General features: G+C 37.4%; 1 protein-coding gene across 1 annotated transcript in view; it reads left to right on the top strand.

The window, feature by feature from the left end:
* The first annotated feature begins 1,153 nt into the window (after positions 1-1,153).
* Positions 1,154-26,339, top strand: part of LOC107596915 (breast cancer anti-estrogen resistance protein 1-like) — a 106,562-nt gene continuing 81,376 nt past the window's right edge. The window contains exon 1 of the mRNA XM_016287772.1: positions 1,154-1,545. Coding sequence (XP_016143258.1) covers positions 1,534-1,545 — 12 coding nt within the window. The 5' untranslated portion in view covers positions 1,154-1,533. The remainder of the gene's footprint in view (positions 1,546-26,339) is intronic.

The raw sequence follows: 26,339 nt of genomic DNA, 5'->3' as shown, positions 1-26,339 counted from the left end.
TAATGAAAGTGATCGGTGAATGTAATAGCCTAGTGTGTTTTAAAGCAATGAATAATACATCTTTAGTGTAAAGCATCATTCATACAGTCAGTGACTTAAGCAACAAATGTGGCCTGAACTCATTCATTTTCATTGAGAGCTGGAGATTTTCACAACAGGAGTGAGTGTTGGTGACTATAATATGTGGGCTTGTCCGGTGACCCGACAAAGCTGAGAAAAACTTTATGCAAATGTGGTGTGACTTGAAGTCCAGCTACTGTGGTTTGTATGTTTCTTTGTTGCTGACGGTGTGAATGGGGCTTTCAGAACATTTCTGACTATTTCCGTTTGATACCAAGTAAACACATTTTATTATAGCTACAATAAAGAGGGTTTCGCAGTGACAGCGATTTGAGCGACAAAGCATCATTCATTGTCAATAGACAAATTTTGATCCAAGTTTGCATAAAAATGTTATAGCTGATCATAGCTAAATTATAATTATTTTTAACAGTAAAAACGGACGTTCAGCATTCCGCTGCTTGGTGCGCTCAATTAATTAATTAGCCTACTAAAGCCGAAAAGTACTTTCGTTTTGACACAAACATGCAAGTACAGCCAAACGCATAGTCTTTCGTTCGACACATGCATGCACACTAAAGATGAAACCTGTTCTATCGTTTTCACTATTTCTCGGTAGAACACAATTGCTCATCAATACGGGGTCTATTGTTGTTGCATCTACAGTTGTTTATCGTTGTTTCGTCTCCTACATCTCTTTTTCATAACAGTTTAGTGCAAAAATTCAAGGTCCATACTGATTGACATTTACATCACGTGCACTGTACATACACCAAGTATACTAGTTTGAGGTTGAATGTTTGGATGTGAACATAACTGAATTATAGCTGACAATTATTCTCTAGTATACTACAAAATATTTTGTAAGGCACAAAAATGATTTTCCCAGTGAGACGGGAGATTAAAACAGTATAAAGAGCATTAAATAGGACAGTAGCACGAGATGCATAAACGCGTCGAATGTAAACACGTTATTCCGTATACAGCGTAGCCTATCATATAAACCCTGCCGTGTTTATCCACACAGAGGTAACGGGAGACTATCCCTTTAAACAGAACTTGACGATTCCATCACAGGCATGCTGGTTCGCTGTGCTACGAAGTGTCAGTGTACGCCACCGCAATACAGATAAACACAAGCCAGGTCATTCCTTACTGTAGGGAAAAAAACGGGTGAAGAAGAGAGGCGTTTTAATTCAAACACAGCCGTTTTCTTAGTAGCCCAGCTGCAGCTCTCTGGAGAGGAGGGCTGAAACTGCGCAGCGGAGACACATCTGAAACATTCACATCAAACTTCTCACCCCATCGAGGCGCGGATTGCACCCTTACTACAGACAGCATGGAATAGAAGGACTCCGAGAGAAGCCTAACAACACAAATCGATGTTTTCTGCTGAAAAACCGTGAGAGCGGAAGAAACTGGTCCGTTAAAATCAGCATCAGCTTTGTAGTGGATTGAAAGAAGGAGCTCAAGATGTCTGTACCGGTAAGTTCTTCAATTTAACCTCTGATCTGATTCATCGCGATATGGAAAAGTTACTGAACTGCTTGATAGGAACTTGCATGCGTTGTACTGAACGCCCAGATGTTGGTCTGAAAGAATAGGCAGTTTGCTCTCGGTATTGCTGTGGGGATGCACACTGTGGTCGCTTGCTATAAAGCAGCCGTTCAGGACGGTAGTGGAACAGAATCCGTGTAGTTCGCTCAAGACAATACACGAGCTGTGTGTCGAAACCTAGTGAGCTGTCTAGCTAGACAGCATTTTTGGGCGTCATAGGCGCGTTCCGCTCGAGGATGTCCGAAATGGTGCATGCCCAAAAATACGTTCAATAGGCAGCTCACAAGGTTTTGACGCACAACCTCGGACAAAACAAAAAATAAAAGGATGCAGAATTTCCTCATGACGGGGTTCCATACTAAATATTTCATGTTTCTTTTGGCTTTAGGTATTTTAGTTTAGTTTCTCAAAAAAGAAACCCCACAGGATTTATTACATTGTCAAGAATTACGTAAAACACAGTTTTTTAAATAGCGTTACGTTTTTTTTTTTTTTTTATGTTACCTTGCTTTATGATTGACCCATATGTGACCCTGGACCACAAAACCAGTCATAAGATTCAGTTTTTCGAAATTGAGATTTATACATCATCTGAAAGCTGAATAAATAAGCTTTCCATTGATGTATGGTTTGTATGGTAAGTAGCACGGGTATATGTGTAGCAATATCCAACAATACATTGTATGGGTCAAAATTATCAGGGTTTTTTTAATTCCAAAAATCAATAGGATATTAAGTAAAGATCATGTTCCATTAAGATATTTTGTAAATTTCCTACTGTAAATATATCAAAACATGATATATCAAGAATTGATCAATATTACTAATACTGTGTATATTCACAAGTAAACATGGTTGACCCTGAGGCAAAATCTGTTCTTGCACCATGGAACTGTTTCTTCCAAAAGAGTCTCAGTTCAGAGCTTTCCATCGAGTCTCAACCAGTGAGACCTGTGTTCTGCCTCCCTGCTGCTTTTGGCATCTCATTTCGACATACTGCAACACGATTTAATGTTTGCCCTCGCTGGCTGAAGTTAAGTGGAAGAAGTCAGTGGATTGCTAATACAGGGCTGTGGAGGATGCGCAGCTCTGCAAAACTCATTGTGGATCCCGCACGGGTATATGTGTAGCAATATCCAACAATACATTGTATGGGTCAAAATTATCAGGGTTTTTTTAATTCCAAAAATCAATAGGATATTAAGTAAAGATCATGTTCCATTAAGATATTTTGTAAATTTCCTACTGTAAATATATCAAAACATGATATATCAAGAATTGATCAATATTACTAATACTGTGTATATTCACAAGTAAACATGGTTGACCCTGAGGCAAAATCTGTTCTTGCACCATGGAACTGTTTCTTCCAAAAGAGTCTCAGTTCAGAGCTTTCCATCGAGTCTCAACCAGTGAGACCTGTGTTCTGCCTCCCTGCTGCTTTTGGCATCTCATTTCGACATACTGCAACACGATTTAATGTTTGCCCTCGCTGGATGAAGTTAAGTGGAAGAAGTCAGTGGATTGCTAATACAAGGCTGTGGAGGATGCGCAGCTCTGCAAAACTCATTGTGGATCCATGTGGGAGGAATGAGGTTAATTTGCATGTCTTGGCAGCTTACCTATATATTTTTACCCACTGCTGTTTTTAGGAGAACTGGCATCTTGATGATGTTATGAATAAATAATAAAATCACTTCTGCTCTTTGCATCCAAGTGAAGAAATGGTCTCGGAAGGCCACCTCAGTGGTCTGCACCTTGTTCAGTTGAACTCTTAAAGATAATCCTCAGTGCCAGTGAAAAGAATAGTGTATGTTCAGATTCAGCATCGCTTGAGTACCGATGTCCCACGCCATTTTCAACAAACAGAAGCCAGATTGCTGTTTTTGCCCGAGGTGTTCGAGCTTGATCGCAGCAGCTGTTCTACCACAAAGACGAGAATATGGTTTGCTTGTGCCTCGTTTTCCATGCAACCGGTGTGATTCCGTTTACCTGAGACCAACAGATGTCACCGAGAAGTGAAAAACAAACAAGTGTAATGGCTAAAGCACTTTAATCTAGTGTTTGCATCAGTAGGAAACCTGCAGGAGTGTCAGGATTGCAACCCACATTGGTTTATTTATTAGGTCTGGGTTTTAATCCGAACTTGTTTGAATTGGATTCTCCATTCAATTTTGGGCAGTTTGGGCATATTTCAGTTAATAGTACATTTTGCTTGCATAGAAAATCTTAATTTTTCCTTCAACTATGCGGGTCATTAAATATTGAACATACATAATAATCACCAAAAACTGATCTGTGGGATAGTTGAAGTATTTTTTGTTTAAAACATTTATTATACCATTATGCAAAATTAATAAAAAAAATAAATACATTTTGGCTTAAACTTAAGTTATAAACTTAAAAAAAGTGTTTGTTTGCGTGCAGTTATTTCAAAGTATACAGCATTTTAATTTTATCACATCAATTCGGACTTTAAAAAAATTACTTGATTTTGTTTTCTAGCCATATTATTTATGCTGTGCATTGCTGTCATATTTTTTTAGTCAGAAAGCCTTAGCATAATCAATGTAGAACCAGTGTTTTTTTTTGGTGTTAAATACTATTGTAGTTTTTCTTTCTTTTATTTCATATTTTCAGTTTCTATTTTATTTCTAATTTTAGCTAAGTTTAGGTCATGTTATGCGCTTATCAATATTTCTATATATAGCTTTATTTATTTATTTTTTTCTCTTAAAGATAATCCTCAGTGCCAGTGAAAAAGAATAGTGTATGTTCAGATTCAGCATCGCTTGAGTACCGATGTCCCACGCCATTTTCAACAAACAGAAGCCAGATTGCTGTTTTTGCCCGAGGTGTTCGAGCTTGATCGCAGCAGCTGTTCTACCACAAAGACGAGAATATGGTTTGCTTGTGCCTCGTTTTCCATGCAACCGGTGTGATTCCGTTTACCTGAGACCAACAGATGTCACCGAGAAGTGAAAAACAAACAAGTGTAATGGCTAAAGCACTTTAATCTAGTGTTTGCATCAGTAGGAAACCTGCAGGAGTGTCAGGATTGCAACCCACATTGGTTTATTTATTAGGTCTGGGTTTTAATCCGAACTTGTTTGAATTGGATTCTCCATTCAATTTTGGGCAGTTTGGGCATATTTCAGTTAATAGTACATTTTGCTTGCATAGAAAATCTTAATTTTTCCTTCAACTATGCGGGTCATTAAATATTGAACATACATAATAATCACCAAAAACTGATCTGTGGATAGTTGAAGTATTTTTTGTTTAAAACATTTATTATACCATTATGCAAAATTAATAAAAAAAATAAATACATTTTGGCTTAAACTTAAGTTATAAACTTTTAAAAAGTGTTTGTTTGCGTGCAGTTATTTCAAAGTATACAGCATTTTAATTTTATCACATCAATTCGGACTTTAAAAAAATTACTTGATTTTGTTTTCTAGCCATATTATTTATGCTGTGCATTGCTGTCATATTTTTTTAGTCAGAAAGCCTTAGCATAATCAATGTAGAACCAGTGTTTTTTTTTGGTGTTAAATACTATTGTAGTTTTTCTTTCTTTTATTTCATATTTTCAGTTTCTATTTTATTTCTAATTTTAGCTAAGTTTAGGTCATGTTATGCGCTTATCAATATTTCTATATATAGCTTTATTTATTTATTTTTTTCCAGTTCAAGGTTTAGTAATTTTAGTATTTAAACTTATTTTAGGAAGGCAACATTTCTAATTTAACATTTTTTTTTTCATCTAATATTTATATTTTATTTTGTTTTAGTTGTATTTCAGTTCACAAATATGATTTATAACACAGGGCTTAAAGTTCTGCGGAGTGCAGCGTTTGGCTGCGGAAAAAAAAAAATCCTATATTTAAAAAAAAACTATTGTTGATTTGATATCACTTTCGAGTCCATGAGTTCGCCTACCAATGGTATGAAAGGAGCAGCTTTCACTCTCAACCAAACTAACATTACTAGCCAATCAGAATGTTTGGCTCTTATAAACACGAGACGCGCATAATAGTATCCAATTGCCGAGTCGCAGCCCTGATGAATGGAGAAGCGCGACAAAAAGCTGTGTGGCGCAATGGTCAAAGATGTCCATCGAGCACATATTGACTTTGTAAACAGATCAGAGTAGTCATGTCATCTCCATAAGAATGATATGATTGCCAGAACATATTTACCGGGATTTTTTAAAAGGTCCTGTTCACACATGATCTGTTAATGGTAACTTGCCGGTATTTACAAATAAAGATTTGTAAACGTAAATCATTTATAAACCTTTGCCAACACGGGAGAATACATCAACCTGTTTCTAAATATGCCATGTATTGTACATCGCAATTTCAAAAATAAAAGTTGCTGCATGTGGCCAAATATTAAAATTAAATGATTTAAATATGGTTTAATCACGCTGTAAAGTGAAATGTCACCAGGCCGTTGGCGCCCTCTGCAGGTATTTGTTTTAATACATAAGCTACTTAAATTGGTTATGTTCATATTATGTATAGGCATATTGCATTATGTATTTTAACGGTGTTGTTCAATACAGTCATGTAATTTCTTGCTTTTGATATTTTATTTGAGCTAATTATTATTGCCTCATCTTTAGTTTATATATAAATAGTCATACTAAAGCCTGGTTTTCACTTAGGTCTGTTTGTTACTAAAAAATATCAGATTACTCCGTTGTCAAAATAATCAGTAGATTACTTGATTACCAAAATAATTATTAGTTACAGCCCTGGATTAGTTAAAATATTTCTAAATACAACTGCATTGTTTTACTTTTTGTAATTAAAAGACAAATATTTTGTCATTGAAAATTTCGTAACAATAGTATTAAAATATTGTCGCGTTCTAGTGAACCAAATATCTGTATTTTGTCTCCTCTTGTGAGCTAAGTGCATTGTCACACCCCTAGTGTCGATAAGGGGTGATATAGCTCATAATTTTCCAAGTATATGATACAGCTTTCATTCTTCAGGTCAACCATATATTCACGAAAAAGTAAATCAGTTTGAATAAAGAAAGCAATAACTTTGCCATAGTATCCTTTCAAATGTTAAAGTTGCCACAGTCGTTGCATGCTTTGCGTGTGCTGCCCTGCCCCCGGAAAAAAGTTCTTTTTTTGCTTTAACCCCTGATAACAGTTTCAGTTTTAGTTTTGGTTAACAACTGCTCCCCTGACGCTTTGCCAACATGTGTCCAGACATGTATATTTCCATACATTTTCACTTGAATTCTGCAAGCGTGTATGGATACTCACATATACTTCCTTTAATACATAAATTCATAAGTTCGAGTTCTACACACCTTCATACATATTGATGGGTATTAATGTTTGGCTGTTAACGTCATTTGCCTCGGCTTCAGATCTTTATCCCGTCCCCTGGACGGCTCCCAGAGAGCATGCACTTATTCCCCCCCCCCACCGTCCCTCTGAGTTTTGCCGCGAAAGGTTAAATGCGACGCCAGCAGGGAACGAGCTTTGCTAGATCACTCTCAGACGCTTGACATTTGGTGCTTGTCATAGATGATACTCCACATACATATTAATAATGTTGGCTTAGGTGAGCTGTCGCATTTCAATCAACCAATAAAGACCTTTTGCTATTTGTATGCGTTGCCCTGGCAACTAGAGGCCACCAGCCTTCCACATATGAGTTTCATTGGCAGCGTAACTCATAGTAAACAGCGTATAATGCTACACATGCCATGCATGAACAAGCACGACTCCAAAGACGAATTGTGACACGCGCTTGTGAATACGGCTATGAATTCCTCTCTGAAATCACATTATTCATGCTTGTCCTTGCATAGTAAGTGTCCCATCTCATAGACATTCTTTCCTTCATGCAGTCACATATCAGCGGCCCCTGCTTTGCCTCTCCCGACAGGCATCTCTATCCGTTTTTAGTGATTAAGGATGGCCATTTTTTGCTCAAATACACACACTCTTACAGCGGACGCATCTTAATCCAGAGACCAGCTGACACGCTCATTAGTTTATTGCTTGTCAGCTCAAGAGAAAAATAGGAATGCTAGAAGCAGCTGCAGGTGTATATATGATGAATATGAATGTAAATATTAACGTTTATGTCACCTCAGGAGTCTTTTGACAAACAGCTCTTCATATTCATCTGATTTAAATACATTCGCTTTAGTATGCAGTATATGAGTATATGTGTGAATATTCCTCGTTCTCGTTTATGTCTTGGTACGTTGTACACATATTTTGCATAAGAATACAAATGAAGGGAAAATGGTGTTGTGTTATAAGCTGTGTGTGTTTTCTGTCGTATGGAGAGTTGTATGTAAAGCATGATAATTGAATTATCTTGGACATCGCTCACATTCTTCAGCTGAACTTTATTGATCACAGCTTCAGCTGAAATTTATCGTGTTTATATGAGCACTGAACATAAATCAGAATTCAACTGAATTGACTTGAATCAAATTTATCTGTTTGTATGTCTGTGTGTCTCTCTGTCTATCTATATATCTATCTATCTATCATCTGCCTGTTTCTCTATTGTTTGTTCTCTTGATCTATCTATCTATCTATCTATCTATCTATCTATCTATCTGTCTGTCTGTCTGTCTGTCTGTCTGTCTGTCTGTCTGTCTGTCTGTCTGTCTGTCTGTCTGTCTGTCTATCTGTCTGTCTGTCTATCGTTCTATTTATTGTTCTATCATTCTATCTCGTTCTATTAGTGCAGTCAAATGATTAATCGTGATAAATTACATCCAAAATAAAAGTATTTGTTTACATAATATATGTATGTGTACTGTGCTTATTTATTATGTATATATGAATACACACACATACAGTATATATATTGAAAATATTTACATTTATATTTACAAGTCTATCTATGAATTGACTTGAATCAAATTTATCTATCTATCTGTCTGTCTATCTGTTTATCCATCTATCGTTCTATCATTCTATCTATCGCTCTTCCTATCTATCGTTCTATCTATTGTTCGGTTGCTGTATCATTTGTTCTGTCATTCTGTCTTTCTATCTGTCTTCCTAATGTTCTGTCATTCTGTCATTCATTCTGTCGTTCTGTCTTTATGTCGTTATTTTGTTTTCTGTCATTCTTTCTTTTTCTGTTATTAATTTTTTGTTTGTTATATTTATTTGTTTATTTATCCCTACACTGCTCGTCTATGATGACTGCATCATCTAGTCAATTGTGCACATCATAAAAGCAGTTTCTCATTCTTTTGAACAAGTTGCGATTGCTTTGGTACATTCATGCAATTGATCATGTACATTAGTCTGCGGTTTTAAGGTTCTCATGAACCTTCAATTGGAAAGCATATATAGACAGAGGACAAGACAAGAGTTACAAATTCTGACAATGGATATTTCCTCCCCATTGGCCTGGTAAATCAACAGTAGCTGTGTGGCCGATGACATTCCAAAACACGCCTTCTGCTTTTGGTCAGGTTGAAGCCAGCCTCATACACATATATGAAGTTGTGAGATGGTTCACTTGACTCCAGTTCCACATTGCATTGCAAGGGGAGATATTAGTTGCAATGTAGATGAATCTGTGGACCGTCAGGAGGTGTAGACAGACTGCACTGCAATTCCTCATACAGTGCTGCATGCAAAAGCAAAGTTCTGCCTAAGGGGTGTTTCCTGTGTTTGCCTTTCTAATTTTGTATTTTTGCCTTTGTGCCCATATTTCTTTTCTATATCACAATGACATTGTTTTTGTTTTTGTTTTTGTCAGACCACTAGCAAAGTGTAACTGTGAATCCTATCCAGTCTCTTTCAGTCAATATCTCACATACAGTTATGTGTGTACATTTGTACTTTTGAATTATGGCTTATGCAGCCTTCTGCATTTCAATACAGTAACTGCATCCAAACTGTTGCCATAGTTTACATCAGGTAATACTAACAGAGTGCAGTGTTATATTAACAACATGACTAAGCATTTTGACTATCTTGTTTGTGATCAATGACACAAGGACTTTTTATTCTGATGGCACTGATATGTTTATTGACATAAATACTTTCTTTTGAGAGATGAGCTAAAGATTTTGAGTAAGTAACAGGCTTTTGCAGGTAATCCATTGTGTAGTGCTGTTTGTACGAATTGTTTTGAGAAATGCACATACTTATTTGCAAATATTAAGGATGATTCGAGAAATGCACCAAAGCGACTGAGAAAAACTGTAATTGTTGTGTCATTCTATCTATCATTCTGTCATTCTCTCTGTCTAAAAGCTGCAAACCTTCAAACTTCAATACTTTTAAAGGGATAGTTCACCCAAAAATGAACATTTGATGTTTATCTGCTTACCCCCAGGGCATCCAAGATGTAGGATTTGTTTTTTAATGTAATTTGTTTCTTCAGTAGAACACATATAATCATACATCCTATAATGTAAGTGGATGGAAAGCCGCAGGGTTTAATTTGGTTTTGTTTGTGTATGTTTTTTATTTGTTTTATTGTATGTTTTAGCCGTGATTCCCATCCACTTACTTTATAGGACTGACAGACTGCAACAGTTTGAGTTAAAAATCTTGGTTTGTGTTCTACTGAAGAAACAAAGTCACCTACATCTTGGATGCCCTGGGGGTAAGCAGATAAACATCAGATTTTAAATTTCGGGTGAACTATCCCTTAAAGGCATTATTGGTTTACATGTACTTCTCTAGTTAAAATGATGGTAATATGAATTTCTTTGAATTTTTAAAACTAATCATTTTCATTGTGCTTCCTTACATTTCAATTTGAATTGCATTTTTCATTGGATTTGCTACCTCAGTTCAATTTCAATTAAAATTCAGAAATATCATTGAAATTTAAAAAGTCATTCTCTATTCAGTTTTGAATGGCTTGTGTCTGTTTATTTACACAAAATACTGTATATATTCAGATAATGGAGTAAAGAAAGTGTACATGTCTGTCTGATATAGTGTAGGAAAAGAATACAGTGAATGGAATTTGTGGTTTTGTGTGCATTGATAGTGTGCAAGTCAAACAAACAGATCCCTCCGAAAATATACTCTCTGACTGGTTTCCTTTGTCGGAATATAGCTTCACATACTTCCAGCCTCTTTATACTCACCAAATGCTTTTTACCCTTTTTTCTTATTCATCTGTTTTTCTCTGTCCCTCATCTTTTGTCACTCTAAAGGTTCTAAAGGCTTCTTTTTGCTTTTAATTGTAGTTTCCTTGCTTTTAACAGTCTGTGTGTGTGCGTTCATGCTTGCTTTTGTGTTGCAAGGCTGATCATATTTTTTTCCAAGCACATTTTACCAATTCCAAACGACATCAATCTTAATAACTACTATTAATCTTGTATTTAATCATATATAATTGATATATATTATTCATGAAGGCTGGAAGTGAAAAATGTCTTCTATTCAGCTGTGCATAATTATTAAGCAGATTTTCTTTTACAGATAAAATGAGCCAAAAAAGAGATTTAACTCAGACTGAAAGTCAAAAATTATTAAATGCCCATGAGAAATATTCAAAACTATTACAATACTAGAAATTGCAAAGTTAATGCATAACCATTGGGCAGCAAAACGATCAGTGGGTCAGCAGGGTCAGTCAAAAACATGTGGAGAAGAATGTTTTTTGTTAAAAGTTGCATGTTAACTGCAAAATAATTTGGAATTAAGGTGAAGAATTAGGTGTGAAGTCACCAGGAACCATTTAGTCTCCAGAAGTACAAGGTGTCAGGTTCTCAGAGACTTAGGTTAAGTATAGAATCCTAAAAATTGACCCCTACTAAATAAGAATAACATACTGAAGTGTAGTAAAATTCTTGAAGACTTATGTAGATTTATATATATACATATTAGGCTTTATAGACATATAAGTTGAGAGTGACGTTGAAGCACCAGCACCACATCCTCTTGTACCACTGTTTGAAGAATGTATCTTCCAGAATCTGGCAGTAAGTTTTGGGAGTTCATTTTTAGTCCATCTCGAGATTTTATCTGTAGAAGATAACCTGCTTAATAATTATGCACACCTGAATAGAAGACATTTTTCACTTTCAGCCTTCATGAACAATAATATATAGATTATAAGTGATTAAATACAAGATTAATAGTGGTTATTAAGATTGATGTTTTTTGGAATTGGTAAAATGTGCAGGGCTTTTTCACCATATGATGATTTGAACTCAGTGTAACCCGCTGTTTTGTTCCTCTGCCCTGTAAATCTCTTTCGTCAGCATTAGAAGGGGGAGGATAGAGGGAATATGGGTGTATGTGCACATCTGTGGATGGAGATTATGTTGGGTGTGTATGTGCAAAATTGACATGCCCTCGTGTTCATGTTTTGTGTTGAGTGATTGTGTTGGTAGACAAAGAGAGAGATGGTGTTGCGCATATTTGTTTGCAGCTAGGTGGACGCTGGGTCCTGATGTGGATCCTCATTATAGTGCAGCTGTGAGAGTGAAAGGATCATAAAAAAACGGAGTCGCTAATGAAACGCAGGGCTTTTTCACCATATGATGATTTGAACTCAGTGTAACCCGCTCTTTTGTTCCTCTGCCCTGTAAATCTCTTTCGTCAGCATTAGAAGGGGGAGGATAGAGGGAATATGGGTGTATGTGCACATCTGTGGATGGAGATTATGTTGGGTGTGTATGTGCAAAATTTACATGCCCTCGTGTTCATGTTTTGTGTTGAGTGATTGTGTTGGTAGACAAAGAGAGAGATGGTGTTGTGCATATTTGTTTGCAGCTAGGTGGACGCTGGGTCCTGATGTGGATCCTCATTATAGTGCAGCTGTGAGAGTGAAAGGATGATAGAAAAACAAGCGAGTGTAGTTGTGTGCCTGTGTCTGTTTTTGCCACTGCCTGTGCCAAATCGTCCCATCGCCACCATCGTAAATCTGCTGGCTGATGTGCACTGTGGTCATATTAATGGAGCGCCATCAACCATACCGGGCTGTCTGAGATTAGACTGTATGTGCATGATTGGATGGGGGAGGGAACTGTATGTACAAGTGAACCTGACAGAGACATCTGTTAAGACTAGACCAATTCAGCTAAAACCAATCCACATGAACTCAGCCTAGCCCAGTCTAGTCTTGCTATTTGCAGTGTAGTCCAGTTTATCTCAGCAAGTCCAGCTCAGTCCAGTCCGGTTTAGCTACACCCAGTCATTTAAACTTGGATAAGCTCAGACCAGATTAGCTGAAGCCAATCCATCTGTACTCAGCTAAACCCAGTCTAGTCCAGTTTAGTTTGCCCAGTTCAGTCCATATTGGCTAAGGCTTGTCCAGCTGTATACAGCTAAACCCAGTCCAGTTTAGCTAAACCTAGTTAGGTCCGGTTTATTGTGCCTAGTTCAGTCCAGATTCGCTAAAGCCAATCCAGTTGTATTCAACAAAACCGAGCTTAGATCAGTCCAGTTTAGCTAAACCCAGCTGTGTCAAATTTATCATGCCAGGTTCAGTGTAGAGTATCTTAGGGGTGTGCCGATCCGATATTCAGTATCGGTATCGCTCCGATACTGGCATTTTCTGCTGGATCGGGGTATCGGTCAGACGAGACCGATCCAAATCCGATATAGTGCGTATACTCTTCTGTGTTATTATTAAGCCCCACGAAAGCCACAAAAACATTATAAAGCACCATCAAGTTTTCATGCACTATATATACTATTGTTCTGAAGCTTTCCCATAGTTTAATGTGAGGTACAGATGAATATTTAAGTCAAGTTCACATAAATTCTTCTCTCCGCAGCAGCTGTCTGTCATCCTCCATTCAGCATTCAAACTGTGTGTCACGTTCGGTTATGACAGTCAAGACGATGAAACTCTCTCCAAGATGATTAAATGTTCCTAATGTTATACTTTATCTGTAAATAAAGATAAATGGTTTTGCATAAAAGGAGTTTATCTTGCTGGAGTTTCGTGCTGTTTCTAAATCGTGTCGCCTACATTTCTACCGGATATCTGGTTAGATCACAAGACTGGAGTAGAGAGCACTATGAATTGTTCGTCACGAGCACAATAACTGAAATTTAAAACTGTTAAAAGAAAAGGTTCAATAAACTAAGGCACATATTTAATACACCACGCATCAGTATCTCTTCACTTTGTGCTTTGAACTTCTCTATGCTGCGCACTGTGACTCCGTGTTGCTTCAAGTGCGTCATTCTGCACACGGGATGCGCATAAGTGCGATGTGTGTGTGCACTTTGGATGGGTTAAATGAAGAGCACTAATTCCAAGTATGGGTCACCATACTTGGCCACATGTCACTTCACTTCACTATATATTACTTGTTTTTCATGAATGTATTTTACAACAATACAAAGAGCAATGGCCTACCAGATTTAGCCCTACACTTATTCACTTTTATTTGTTACCCACTAAATAATGTATTTTTTTTCACTAAAAGTTTAGGATTTTATACAATTATTGTGCACTCATTGTTTTTTCTAGAGTAACTTTTGCTACTGAATTATCCATTAACCTAGTTTATAATAGTATTTTTGTCATAGATTTTGATTATATTTTTTTGTTTGTTATTTTTCTTTATAATGAAGCTGTCTATATTTAGTAGATTGTGTGTAACATACAAAAGAGTGGTGATCGACCTACACATTGATGTATAGAAATTCTACACTCATTTAAAAAAACTGCGCTGGTATCGGATCGATATCGGTATCGGCAGATACTCAGAATTTTTGGTATCGGATCAGTATCGGTTCTGAAAAAGTGGTATCGAGCCATCCATAGAGTATCTAAGGCCAGTCCAGTTGATCTCATCTAAGACCAACCCAGTCAGCTCCAGTTTAGCATGTTCAAATCAGTCTAGATTAGCTAAAGCCAGTTAGGTCCAGTTTAGCATGGCCAGATTAGCTAAGGCCAATTCAGTTTATCTCAACTAAGACTGACCCAGTCTTCTCTAGTTTTGCTATACTCTGTTAGGTCCACTTTAGTGTGCTAGTTTTCAGTCTTGAAAATCCGAAACCATTCCAGTTGTACTCCGCTAAACCCAACCCAGTCGTTTATTTCAGCATTTTAGCTAAACAGGTCCAGTTTATTTCAGCTAAGCCCAGCCCAGTAAAGTCCAGTTTTAGCTAAGGCCAATCCAGTTAAACTCAGATGTGCCCAGCCCAGTCCAGATCAGCTAGATCCAGGCAATCTGCAGATTGATCGCCCTCTGAATTGCAGAGTAGCTTGGCAGTGACGACTGATGAAGTGAAAGGGTCAGTTGAAGAGCAGGAGCCAGGAGAGAGGGGGATGGATGAAAAAGAGACACAAATGAGACTAGAACTGGAAGAGTCAAGTGTAATGGCCTCTAGAGAACCAGAAAAGCATATGAAAGTTGAAAAGAGAAAGACATAATGGCAACACAAGAGCAAGGTTGCAGTGAAGGACACAGAGAGAAGAAGAGGAAAGACACCATAAGAGGCAAAAGATAGGCTAATAGTAAGCACAAAGGGAGAAAAATAGAAATTTTGAGGTAGAGCAGGAAGATAAAGACAAGGAGAAGATTACAGAAGATGCTGATGTGGACTACAGACAGAAGACAATCAATTTGTTTATTCTGGGCCCACCATCCCCTTCACAATGTTTGACATGCTCTTTCCTAACTGTTGAGAAGAATTAGTGAGTTGCTATTTGTCCTGTCCACTGTTATTTTTTAGTACTATTCATATACTGTTATAGTATTTATTAATATTTAGAATTAGATTTTATTTAGATTTTTTATAGATTTTAGTAATTGTGTAATGTGCTTTTGTCATTTTTATTAGGGTTTTAATGTTTCTGTTTATCTTTATTATTTCAGTTGGCTGCCGCACCAGCATTTCTAAATTTTTCATGTAGTATTTATATTTAATTTCAGCTTTAAAACTAAAGCTATTAAAATGTGTTCATTGAATAGTTAATAATAACAACACTGCTCCTGTCCTTATGAACCTCTCCACAGGGCATGAGCATGACATCATCAGCATCCGCCTGTGTTTTAATGAACCTCTCTGTCTGGATGCTCATTAAGGACGTGTGAGTGTAGTAGAGCACCTCAATCACATCCTCTCAGCTGTGTGTGTCCATATGAGTGTGTACGTGAAATATCATATTGTATATGCACATGGCAACTCTTAATGCTAATGAGTGTGCTTGAGTGAGTGTGTGGCACTGACGTGCGAGCGTGTGCCTCTTATTTGATGTGCCTAAGCCGCACTGCAGCAGCATGAAGAGGCTGTAATCTTTAGTTGAAGTCCCACTAATCCACATGAAGGTTAATGCTGCACTGTATGTTGCATTCCTTAAATTAAAGCAACAGTGTTTGGGATGTATGTGTTGGAATGCTGGAACTCAATTTCATAATTGATGGATCAGGCAGATTAATCAACTTCGCAATGTATTAACTACATTACAGGCTTCAGTATCCGACCTCTGGGACAATCCAGGGTCATTTAGTGGCATGCAAATAAATGTACGGTGTATGCTAACACTCTTGAAGCTATTATAATCAGGGTCTCTCGGATAAACAGCAAGCATAATGCATAATTAATGTAATTTATTTCACTCTGGTGCTGGAATAGATTAGGGGTGCCCTCTTTGATTTGACTTGACCTCCACCATCGCCTTACCGTGGTCCTCCTTGAGGAAGCGTCTCATTGGAAGTCGCCGCGGATGTGTTCTTGCTCCTGTTGACCTTTTCGCTGATGGGAACTTGTGAGGTGTGATTGGGGATTTAGGGAGAGAGAGCACGAGACTGAAGGTGAGAGAGAGAGGAGTTGATGGGGGAGAGTGAGACAAACCGAGAGACAGTTTTGAAGTGGGCGACTCCATTTCACACAGCTGCTATAATGTGACCTTTCTGGAGAACTTTGTCCCTCTTCCTTATCAATGCAGTGCAGCGGATTAAAGTTGCATCAGCTGCTGAACGCGCTAACCCAATGTTGCATCTCCCATTTTTCCACTAGAGGGGCGACCAGTGCCTGTGAGCCGCACTTGCAGAAGGATAATAAAGGGATGTTGCACATTATTACGGAAGCTTTACGGTAAAAGAAAAAGTCATTTGTAGGCAACAAAGGAGCTTGATGTGAAAGAAAATTGATTTTGAAGATTGGCTTTCGATTACTCGTAGGACTTTGCTGGTTTCGTAGAGTGACCTGCGACAGCTGGGATCTTGCTTTTGTGCCACTGTTTGGAGATTAGTTCCATTAAAACTCGCACACATTGTCAAACACACAGCATACTTAGAATATTCACTCTCTCACTTAAAAGACAATGTATGTTTCCATGTTTATGATCAACAATCCGGCATCTATGGAAATCTGTTTCTGTTTCAGAGTATAAAAGGTATTTGCGACTATATTGCAGTTTTAACTTTTTTTGCATCTTTGTATGTCTTAAATGTCAGATTATATATTGCAATGTTTTGTTTCTTCTTTGTCATAATGTTGTAAAAACTTTTTTTTAAATTGTGACTTTATCGTCATTGCAGGGCATCTCTATATTTTTTTAACTTTTCAATTGATATCTCACAATGTTATTTTGTTTCTCATTATTGCGACTTTATATCTCAAAATGACACTATTTTGCATTGTGACTTAATCTCACAGTTGTTCTTTATTTCTGATAATTGTGACTTTAATTCTAACTGTGACTTTATTGTAATTGTAAAATGTTCTTCTCAATGTGATGGTTTTTTTAATCGCAAAATGACTCTATTTCGTATTTTAATTTTTACCTGACAATTATCTGCTTTGCTTTTTACTCTGAGATGGAAATGGGCTTCTGTAGGCATCCATTTCTTGATGTACGAGCTGTTTATATGTGCTGATGTTTTTCTTCCTTTATAAGGACCTTGTGTGAGTGTGTGTGTGTGTGTGTGTGTGTTAGCATGTCAGTCTCAGGAGGGAGTAGCTATTGCAGAGTTTATGTGCTATAGGAATGCTGTACTTCCTGTAGCACACTCAGAGTGCTGTATAAGAATCCCAGCATGATCTCCGGAACGCTTCCAGCCATCCACTGCAAACTCATCAGTTACCATTAATGAACCCTAGCTGACTTTTATAGATATACCTGCTGGACATTCATATTCTCACAGCCTAGTTCTTCTCTCACAGGTTCTTACAAACTTTTATACTTCATCTAATGCATCTTTCTTAGAGTTGCTCATGTGTGCTGATGTGAGACTGGCTTGGGTCCAAAAGGAAGAATTCAGTTCCACAGTAAGGGAGATGTTTGGTGCAGTGGTCATTTTTCAAATTATGGTCTTTTAGGTCTGCGATTGTATTGACTAAGCCCATTGAATTGGTCTCTTTGGTGATACGTAGGATGTGTATGCTCTGTTGAATGCATAGATGTGTGTCAGTACAGGTGGCCAGTAGATCTTGCTACCCAGTGAAGCAGGTAAATGATGGGTTTCAGATAGAGGCAGCATTTATCAAGGTCTTTAATTTACATAGCAGGTGGAGGCCCTGTGTTCATCCCTGTGGCTCATGGATCATTGCTAGACTTGGCAACAAATGAAGGTAACCAATGTGGCCAATTGCAGACTGGTAAAAGAAGGCCTTGTTCTTCATGACATGAAAGGCTACCTGGATTTTTTCTGGTCTCTGAATTTAGCTACATGGCTGAGGGACTCCTAGTGTTCAGGGAGGCCTGCTCTGGATTGGACCAGAAAATCTGGAAAGCTTATTGTATGATTTGTCCCATTTAAAGCAAAATGTATGCACAACGAACCTTTTGAACTTGGGTTGGTCCGATTGATTTGCATAAAGGAGATGAATGTTAATCTATGTGGGATGGACAGATGAACCAATCTACTGTGTTCAGTGTCTGAGGAAAAGCTTCTGTTCTTGTCCTGTGCCCCTTTGCCCTGTTGGCTGGGCAGGTAATCTGCTCAACTGCCATGTGAATTGGGTTTGAACTGGGAGGGCAAGCAATTTACTGCTCATTCACAGACCATTCCCCAGCTTATGAGAAAAAAATAGAGGGGGATGTGGTTGAGAACGATGAAGAGGAAAAGAATGGATTAGATAGAAATGGAGAGTAAAAGATAGAGGATGAGATGAGAAATACAGACAGACATTAGGAGATGGAACGAGTAGGAGAAATATGAAGCGAAAAGGAGGGATTTTGAAGAAGAAATAAATGGAATAAGGAGAAGTAAAGAAAGGCTGTGGGATCTGTTTGCATGAGAGAGAAAGAGACTCGAAGCTTTGTTGATATGATGGTTGTACCACCTGTAAAGGTTCCAAGATTCCCAATGTTTTTGCAGTATTACATTTTTATTACACACACAGTATTACACACACATTTGTTTCGACTGAGTCATCAGTTGTTTTTATTATGCATAATTTCTTTGACGTTTTTACGGCAAGACAGCATCCATTAAATGTTTATGCAATGTTAGTGTAATGTTGTGTACAGGTTCTGTGCCTGAATTTTGGAAAGCTATTTTGCAGACTTTTGGACCGCCACACTGGAATGCAGGCTTCCATTCCTCTCTTTCTCACTTTCTCTCTCTCCCCCAATTTCTTTCTTTTCTTTTCCAGACTGTGTCCAGGAGCTCTGGGCTTGAAAACTCCCAGAAGCCAAAGTGAGTCTGGGCTAGACTGCTGTCATGTCAACAGCCACTGTGCTGCTAATATACACAGGCACCTCAGCACTCGATAATTTCATCGTCCAGAAGAGCCTCTAATGCCACAGGCTTCACCCCAGCGCTCAGGATAGCTTTTGTGTCATGGAACAGTTTCCCTTGTGACATATCAGCTTCCCAAGGCAAAATCCCATTTTTTTTTATTTTTAGCATTTGAGTAATGCAGAGCATCTTGTTACTTACTTTGATAGTATCTTTCCAGAGATTACATAAATTGTGCAGCTGTCATAGTCGGAAAGGATAATATGAAAACTGCAGCATTAGTACTAGCAGGCAACACGTTAAAAGAGGATAATCTGGAAAATATTTACTTAGAGAAAGATGTTTATAGTAATTGGGCTGTGGGCATTTTTGAAAGCCTCCTCAGAGCGTAGAAAAAAAAGAGAGGCTTGCCTCGACTAAGGCCTTGGTAGATGTCCAGAGATAGACAGAGAGAACAGTAAGAGAACAGCAGAGTTACACACAGTTTGAATTCTTGCATTTAAAAACAGCTAGCAACGTGAATGCAGGGATCTTGAAACATTTGAGCTATTTTTAACTAGACATTTTCATGCTAAGAAAACATTGAGTGCAAAGGAAGAGTTCCTTGAGTCCTGTTTTCATAACTATACACTTGTCATGTGCCAGACTGTTTTTGGTTATTGTTTACTTTTGATGGCTGTGTGTCTACAGCACCTAGTTTATTCTCCCACACTGCCTTAAAGCTTCATAACACATGATCATGCCTTTTCAGCATTTGGTTTCATTGCTGCTGGATGAGGACCCAGACTATTCTGATATTATTTGTATCTATATGATCGTACTACAGAAGATATTACTTTGGAATTGATTAGAAACAGCAGCCACTGCCAGCATGCTCACATGTGATGCCCAGTAGAGCAGTGTTGTTTGCGCATGGTAGGATGTCTTATAGGATTGCCCTCAGAGAGGAAAGAGGCATTGAGTGAAAATGAAATGAACATTCCACACACTTTCAAAGCATATATATACTGTATATACCTCCCTCTGTATCTTTTTATGATGGATTTAAAGCAAAAATTAAAATTCTGTTATTAATTACTCACCCTCATGTCGTTCCAAACCCGTAAGACCTTCATTCATCTTCAGAACACAAATTAGGATATTTTTTGATGAGATCTGAGAGCTGTCTGACCCTGCATAGACAACGCAACTACACATTCAAGATCCAGAAAGGTGAATGTGCATGGAAGACTGACAGGGAAGAGAAGAAATTGTTGAATAAAGTTGTTATTTTTGTTTTCTTTGCACAGAAATTTATTTTTGTAGCTTAATAAAATTATGATTGAACCACTGATGTCACATGGACTATTTTAACGATGTCCATACTACCTTTATGGGCCTTGAACGTGGTAGATGTGTTTCTATGCAGGGTCAGAAAGCTCTCTGATTTCATCAAAAATATCTTAATTTGTATTCCAAAGATGAATGAAGGTCTTACGGGTTTGGAACAACATGACGGTGAGTAATTAATGACAGAATTGTTTGTTTTTGGGTGAACTATCCCTTTAATTACCATCGCCTTGAATCACTAATGAGTTACATTTCACAGAGTCTATTATTTTATATTTTATTTATTCAAATTTTCTGTGGAAAAAATGCCTGTGAAGAGGTTTTGTACAGCTGACCAATCCTTTTCTCTTCTTGTTTTGCGAGCGGTTGCTCTCACCAGCTGAATACGGCCTTTGAACTGTGTTTGCTGACTGACCGGTGTGTGTTCTAATGTTGGTTTGATGGCAGATTGATGGTGTGTGAGGATGTGCTTTACGTCTGACTGATGTGTTTGTCAGTGAAGGTGCTAAGACTCTCTCTCACACACAAACACACACACGCGCGCACACACACACACACTCACATACATACGTTTGCCATTGACACACTGATGGATCTGGTGGTGGCACCAGCTGGGAAGAGGTATTGTTCTGGTCTCCTGCATGTTTCCTCTTCCAGCTCACTGAGCTGGCCATTTTACACTCTGTCATGTGTGTGTATGTGATGAAATAAATAGATTGTAAATATTTATTGGCGATGAATGCAGCGAGAGGCTCTGAATCGCTCTCTGAATCGTCTCTGAGCTGCAAACCTGTCATCGCTCTTGATAGTCTCTCGATGGCACCCAGACCTTCAGAGGAGCTTTGAAAAACCACTATGCGATTAAACAAGAATAAATCTTGGGAATCAGCTGTTTCTCCACATATTTTTAATTTGTGCACTAGGGCTGAGTATCAGCTGACTATATGACTTTGACTGAAACCGCACTGAATGCATGAGATACAGAAATAGAGGAAGAAGAGTAATTTAATTCTCAATTCAAGAACTTCTGTTCTCCAAAAAATAGGCATGATGTTTTAAAAATACATATACAGTACCATTTTTGTTCACTTTCAGAATATATTGTGATACAGTATATACAATTACAATTATATAAAATTACTCTGGTTTATGTGATAACACAGCCTTTGCATGATATCATATCATATTGATTACATTTTCTCATTTATCCACTTCAATCATGAGCTGAGCTGTGGATCTTAGTGTTGTGGTTGGCTCGCAGAACTTCCTCCAATCATATTTCTCCTTATCAGGATTTTATCTTCTGTTCTCAAGGAGGGAATCAGACAGACCTTAGACAGTCTTGCAGAACTTTGATTATCTGGGACGGGGCCCACAGGGAAAATCTTCCTCCACTGGATTACTGCTCAGAGGTCGTTCATTTCTCATCTGTGGACAAAGCAGAAAACAGCAGTGCAGAACAAACACTGGGAAGAAGGCCTACCCTGAGATGAAATAATACAGAATAGCTTTGGGGAAATGTCACTACATAATATCACTTTATTCTCTCTCTCTATCCATCCGTCCGTCCGTCCGTCCGTCTCTGTCTGTCTGTCCGTCCGTCCGTCCGTCCGTCCATCCGTCCGTCCGCATTCTACTGTTCTTCAGTATTTTTGATGAATATAAAATAAAAAACAGCATCTATTTGCAGTAGAAATCTTATGTAACAAGGTAAAAATCTTTATTGTCACTTTTGATCACTTTTATGCATCCTTGCTGATTAATTTCTTTTTTTCTCTTCTAAAAAATGTACGACTCCAAACCTTTGAACAGAAGCATATATATAGGACTGTGCAAAAGTCTTTTTAAGATGGTTGTTTATGTATTTTTCTTTATTTAAGTCATTTTGCTGCTACTTAGATATCAAGTATGAGTTTCCAAACACTATTTTGCAAATATTGTAATAATCCAGCAAGGTTTTTATATATAAAAAAGAGTCCTTCAACAGATGGTAAAGTCCACACAGAGATCTGATGTCACCATGACTGAGTCAGTCTGGGATTACATGAAGAGACTGAAGCAGTTGAGACAGCCTAAATCCATAGAAGAACTGTGGCAAATTCTCAAAGAAGCTTGGAACAACATCCATACAAAATTCCCTGATGATGGTGAGAGTGTTTGCAGCTTTGCAAATGGAATGTTTAGAAATTTAACACTGATATATCCTACAGGCACACCAAAACAAAATATATAAATAACTGTCTTTAAACAAATGTTGCTGTGAAGCATCTAATAAATATCCTTAAGACTTTTGCACAGCACTGTATATACAGTATAATAGTGTCACAATGTAAGTTTAGCAACCTCAAGTATATTCATAGTTGTAGAAACAAGACATTTTCTTATGGGGAGATGGCAACATTTGGGTCTTCATCATTGTAACTAAGAATTTAATGAAGGTCAGTTACTACGCTGAATCAACTGAGCATAATTTCATATGCACTATTTGTGTGATGCACATGCTTTGCCATTCACAGATTTGCCTATGCAGAGTCACTTATGAGCTTCTGTGATGGTTAGGATGCTGCCTTAGAAGACTGCTGCCTACAGTATAGGAAGAGGCAATGCAATTGTTGTTTAAAATTAAGTTTCATTACTACCTAAAGACCCATCTCCTTAGAGGTTAATAATGCTTTTAAACATTGTGATTTACTCTTGTGCTGGTCAGACTGGAGGAGGCGTGTTAGGGGCTGATGTGAGTTTTCTTATCATCATCATCTCGCCATCTCTCAGCAGTCCTGCACTGGGCATGCATGCTCACTCAACTCTGTGTTATGGGTCAGGAAACGGACCATTCCTTTGTCCTGACTGGCTGCTGAACAGACTGAACTTGTGTGTATCTGAGATACAGTTTGTGTGTATGTGTTGAATATATGTGTGCGTTTGTGGTGTTTTGTTCTGCGCGTGTTTGTGTGCTCAGACCAAGGCTCGTTAAGGGAATTTTGCTGGAATGCTAATCACATGCTCACTAATGGACACAGGGAGAAGAGTAGGCAATGTCCCAATGACTACAGAACAGCTAGATAAACAAATGCAGAGAGAGAAGGAGAGGCCACCTAATGTGCAATGCCTAATTGAAAGTCTGAAAACACTCTTTTTTTTTTAAATACCACCATAATCATATTAAAGAAATGATCCTGGGTAAATGCAAGTGTTTTTGCCAGCATCTGAAATTCAAAATCATTTACTAAATGTGTCTATAATATTAATACTTATTTTATGGCTGTGTGAAGCCTTAAACCATGTTACCTTTGCGTATTAGATGTGCCAAACTATCTGCAAAGTACTGTTTACAAAAACAGTACAGGAATTCACAGGAATTCATTGTAATTAGTGATAATGTTATTAAAGGAATTTTCCTGGGTAAATACAAGTAAAATGTTATCGTGTGATCTGTGGCAAGTGGTTGATTACAACAGGAAACAATTTCAACCAATAATCATATTTTCAGTTACACACATATAATGAAAAATCTGTGGGGCAATTCAAGTTTGAGCACTGGAATGAACGTTATTGTGCTGTTTTAAGAGAATAGCCATAAAATAATAATTTACTACCCTTGAATCCACATAGAATTATTTATTAACTGTCTATTATATACTGTTCTTGTCATGGCTGTTTGAAGCCTATAAACTCGGTTACTTTTTCATGTTAGATGTGCCGTAACCATCCACAAAATATGGTTTACGTAAACTATATTCACAGGAATTGTGGCGATAAATGATGTGATAAATCAAACTATTTTTTTCTAAAGTTGGCACCGAGCCACCTCATGATATTGCACAACTACAGTCAAAACTGAGAAGGTTTTTTTTGTTATTTTTTTAGTTTTGGCGAAATTTTGGTGCATCACTGTTGAATGCAGAACCAGAAGTTTATGTGGCTAGAAAAGTTGTTTCACCTTTTAAATAGAACAGTTTAGACAATTGAACATATTACATCTTATACATTTTTAGAGAGTAATTTATGTTACAACAAAAACAACAAAAAACTAGTTTTACATTTCTTTTTTAATACTTTTTGAAATACTTGCCTCATAGACTTCCACTGTAAGTGTGTTACTTACAAGAAAAGTGTGTTAGTTATGTCAAAATAATTTTTTGTGGTGATCCAGGAAATATGCTGTCGAAAAGCATAAAATGAAAAAGTATTTAATCCAGAATATTCTTTTATCACTCAGTAACTCCAAACTCGATTATATCAGATAGCCTATATAACTGCTGTAGGTGATGCATGATGCCTGTTTTAGTAATCAGACTTGCCTTGTCAATATTTTTGGTTTGCAAGTATGCATATTCACTTAGCATGAAATGCTTCAGTGGTCTGCGCTCATAAATCAGAGCTGTTTTTATTTTCAAAGTTATGATGAACAGTTGTTTCTGAGTGTTGGCTCACTCCATTCTCCAGCTCCTTGAGTCTTGAATACCCATCATTGTCAGACCGAAGGTATGTGTTCTGTTGCCTCCTGTAGCAATCCATTAGAGCGGATGTATGCCTCCCTAATGGAGAAACTTCAGGAGGCAGAGATTCCTACAGATGGGGAAGTTGTGTGCTTGTGTTTGTGCATGCACTTTTCACAATGCCCTCACTCAACTCACTAAATCCAGTATTCAAATGTAGGTCATTTTGGTGAGAAGTTGTCTCATGTGCCGTGACATGTTTTCAATGCTATGCCCACTCTAAAGCCTCAAAGCCAAATGAAAAAATAGTCCACATTAATACATACAGACACATCAAGTGGAAGGACTGGGATTGATGGTGACATTTCCATGTGGCCAGATAGTTTGAAGAGTTCTTTCTTCCATCCCTTCCTGACAGCAATGAGACTGAGATAGATGCATGTGTGAAAGAGCTTTGATTGGGTTTTATCTGGTCCAGACATTATTTCTCCTTGATTGGACTTGGGGAAAAAAGCAGGGCTGATGGGTCTCTGCTGGCATTTTGCTGTCAGTGGAGCATGTCTGCATATAGATTTGTGATTAAATAGTGCAGTATACCTGGATTTCTATCCGTGTGCTCTGTACACACAGTGGCCTCAAAAAGTATTGTTTTGAGTCACACTTTAAATGTGCATTGTATTTGCATAATATAATAAAATATAAAATCAAATATCATTTATTTTACAGATCATTTAGCATCATTTGCGAAATTTTGATGTTTTGTTATCTAACACAGTGATATTCAGACATTTCATGTGTCCAAATACATTTTGGAGCATTTTACATTTTAGTGTTTATTAGTATTTTGAATCAGCTTTTTATATTTTCAGTTTTTGTTTTAATTTAATTTAATTTAATTTAATATAAATAATTACTTTATTTCAAATAACAGAATGTTTAATAGATTTACATTTAGATAACATTAACAACACTGCAATAAAGATATAAATAAAATGCATTGAGTGTCACAAAAACGAGCGTAACCTATATTTGTTGCATAGTTGTTATTTTTTTCCTTTTGTTAATCTATTAATTATATTATAGCCTATTATATATTTGTGTTATCCTATTTATTTTATTCCTTTTATAGACTTAATTACTGTTTTTCTCCTTTCACAGAAGTGCTGCAGGTGCATAATGCGATGATTGAATCCTCATGGTCTGTGGTTTACGCTGCTATTCGCACATATAAAGCTAAAGCCCTGTATAAAAAACAAAAAAGACATTCTAATCTTACTGGTTACCTAATGACTAATGAGCTTCGTTTGTTGGTCAGGAAAA

Source organism: Sinocyclocheilus grahami, unplaced genomic scaffold (assembly GCF_001515645.1).
Source record: "Sinocyclocheilus grahami isolate Dianchi unplaced genomic scaffold, SAMN03320097.WGS_v1.1 scaffold225.1, whole genome shotgun sequence".
Lineage (NCBI taxonomy): Eukaryota > Metazoa > Chordata > Actinopteri > Cypriniformes > Cyprinidae > Sinocyclocheilus > Sinocyclocheilus grahami.
This window is presented reverse-complemented; position numbering and strand designations above follow the sequence as displayed.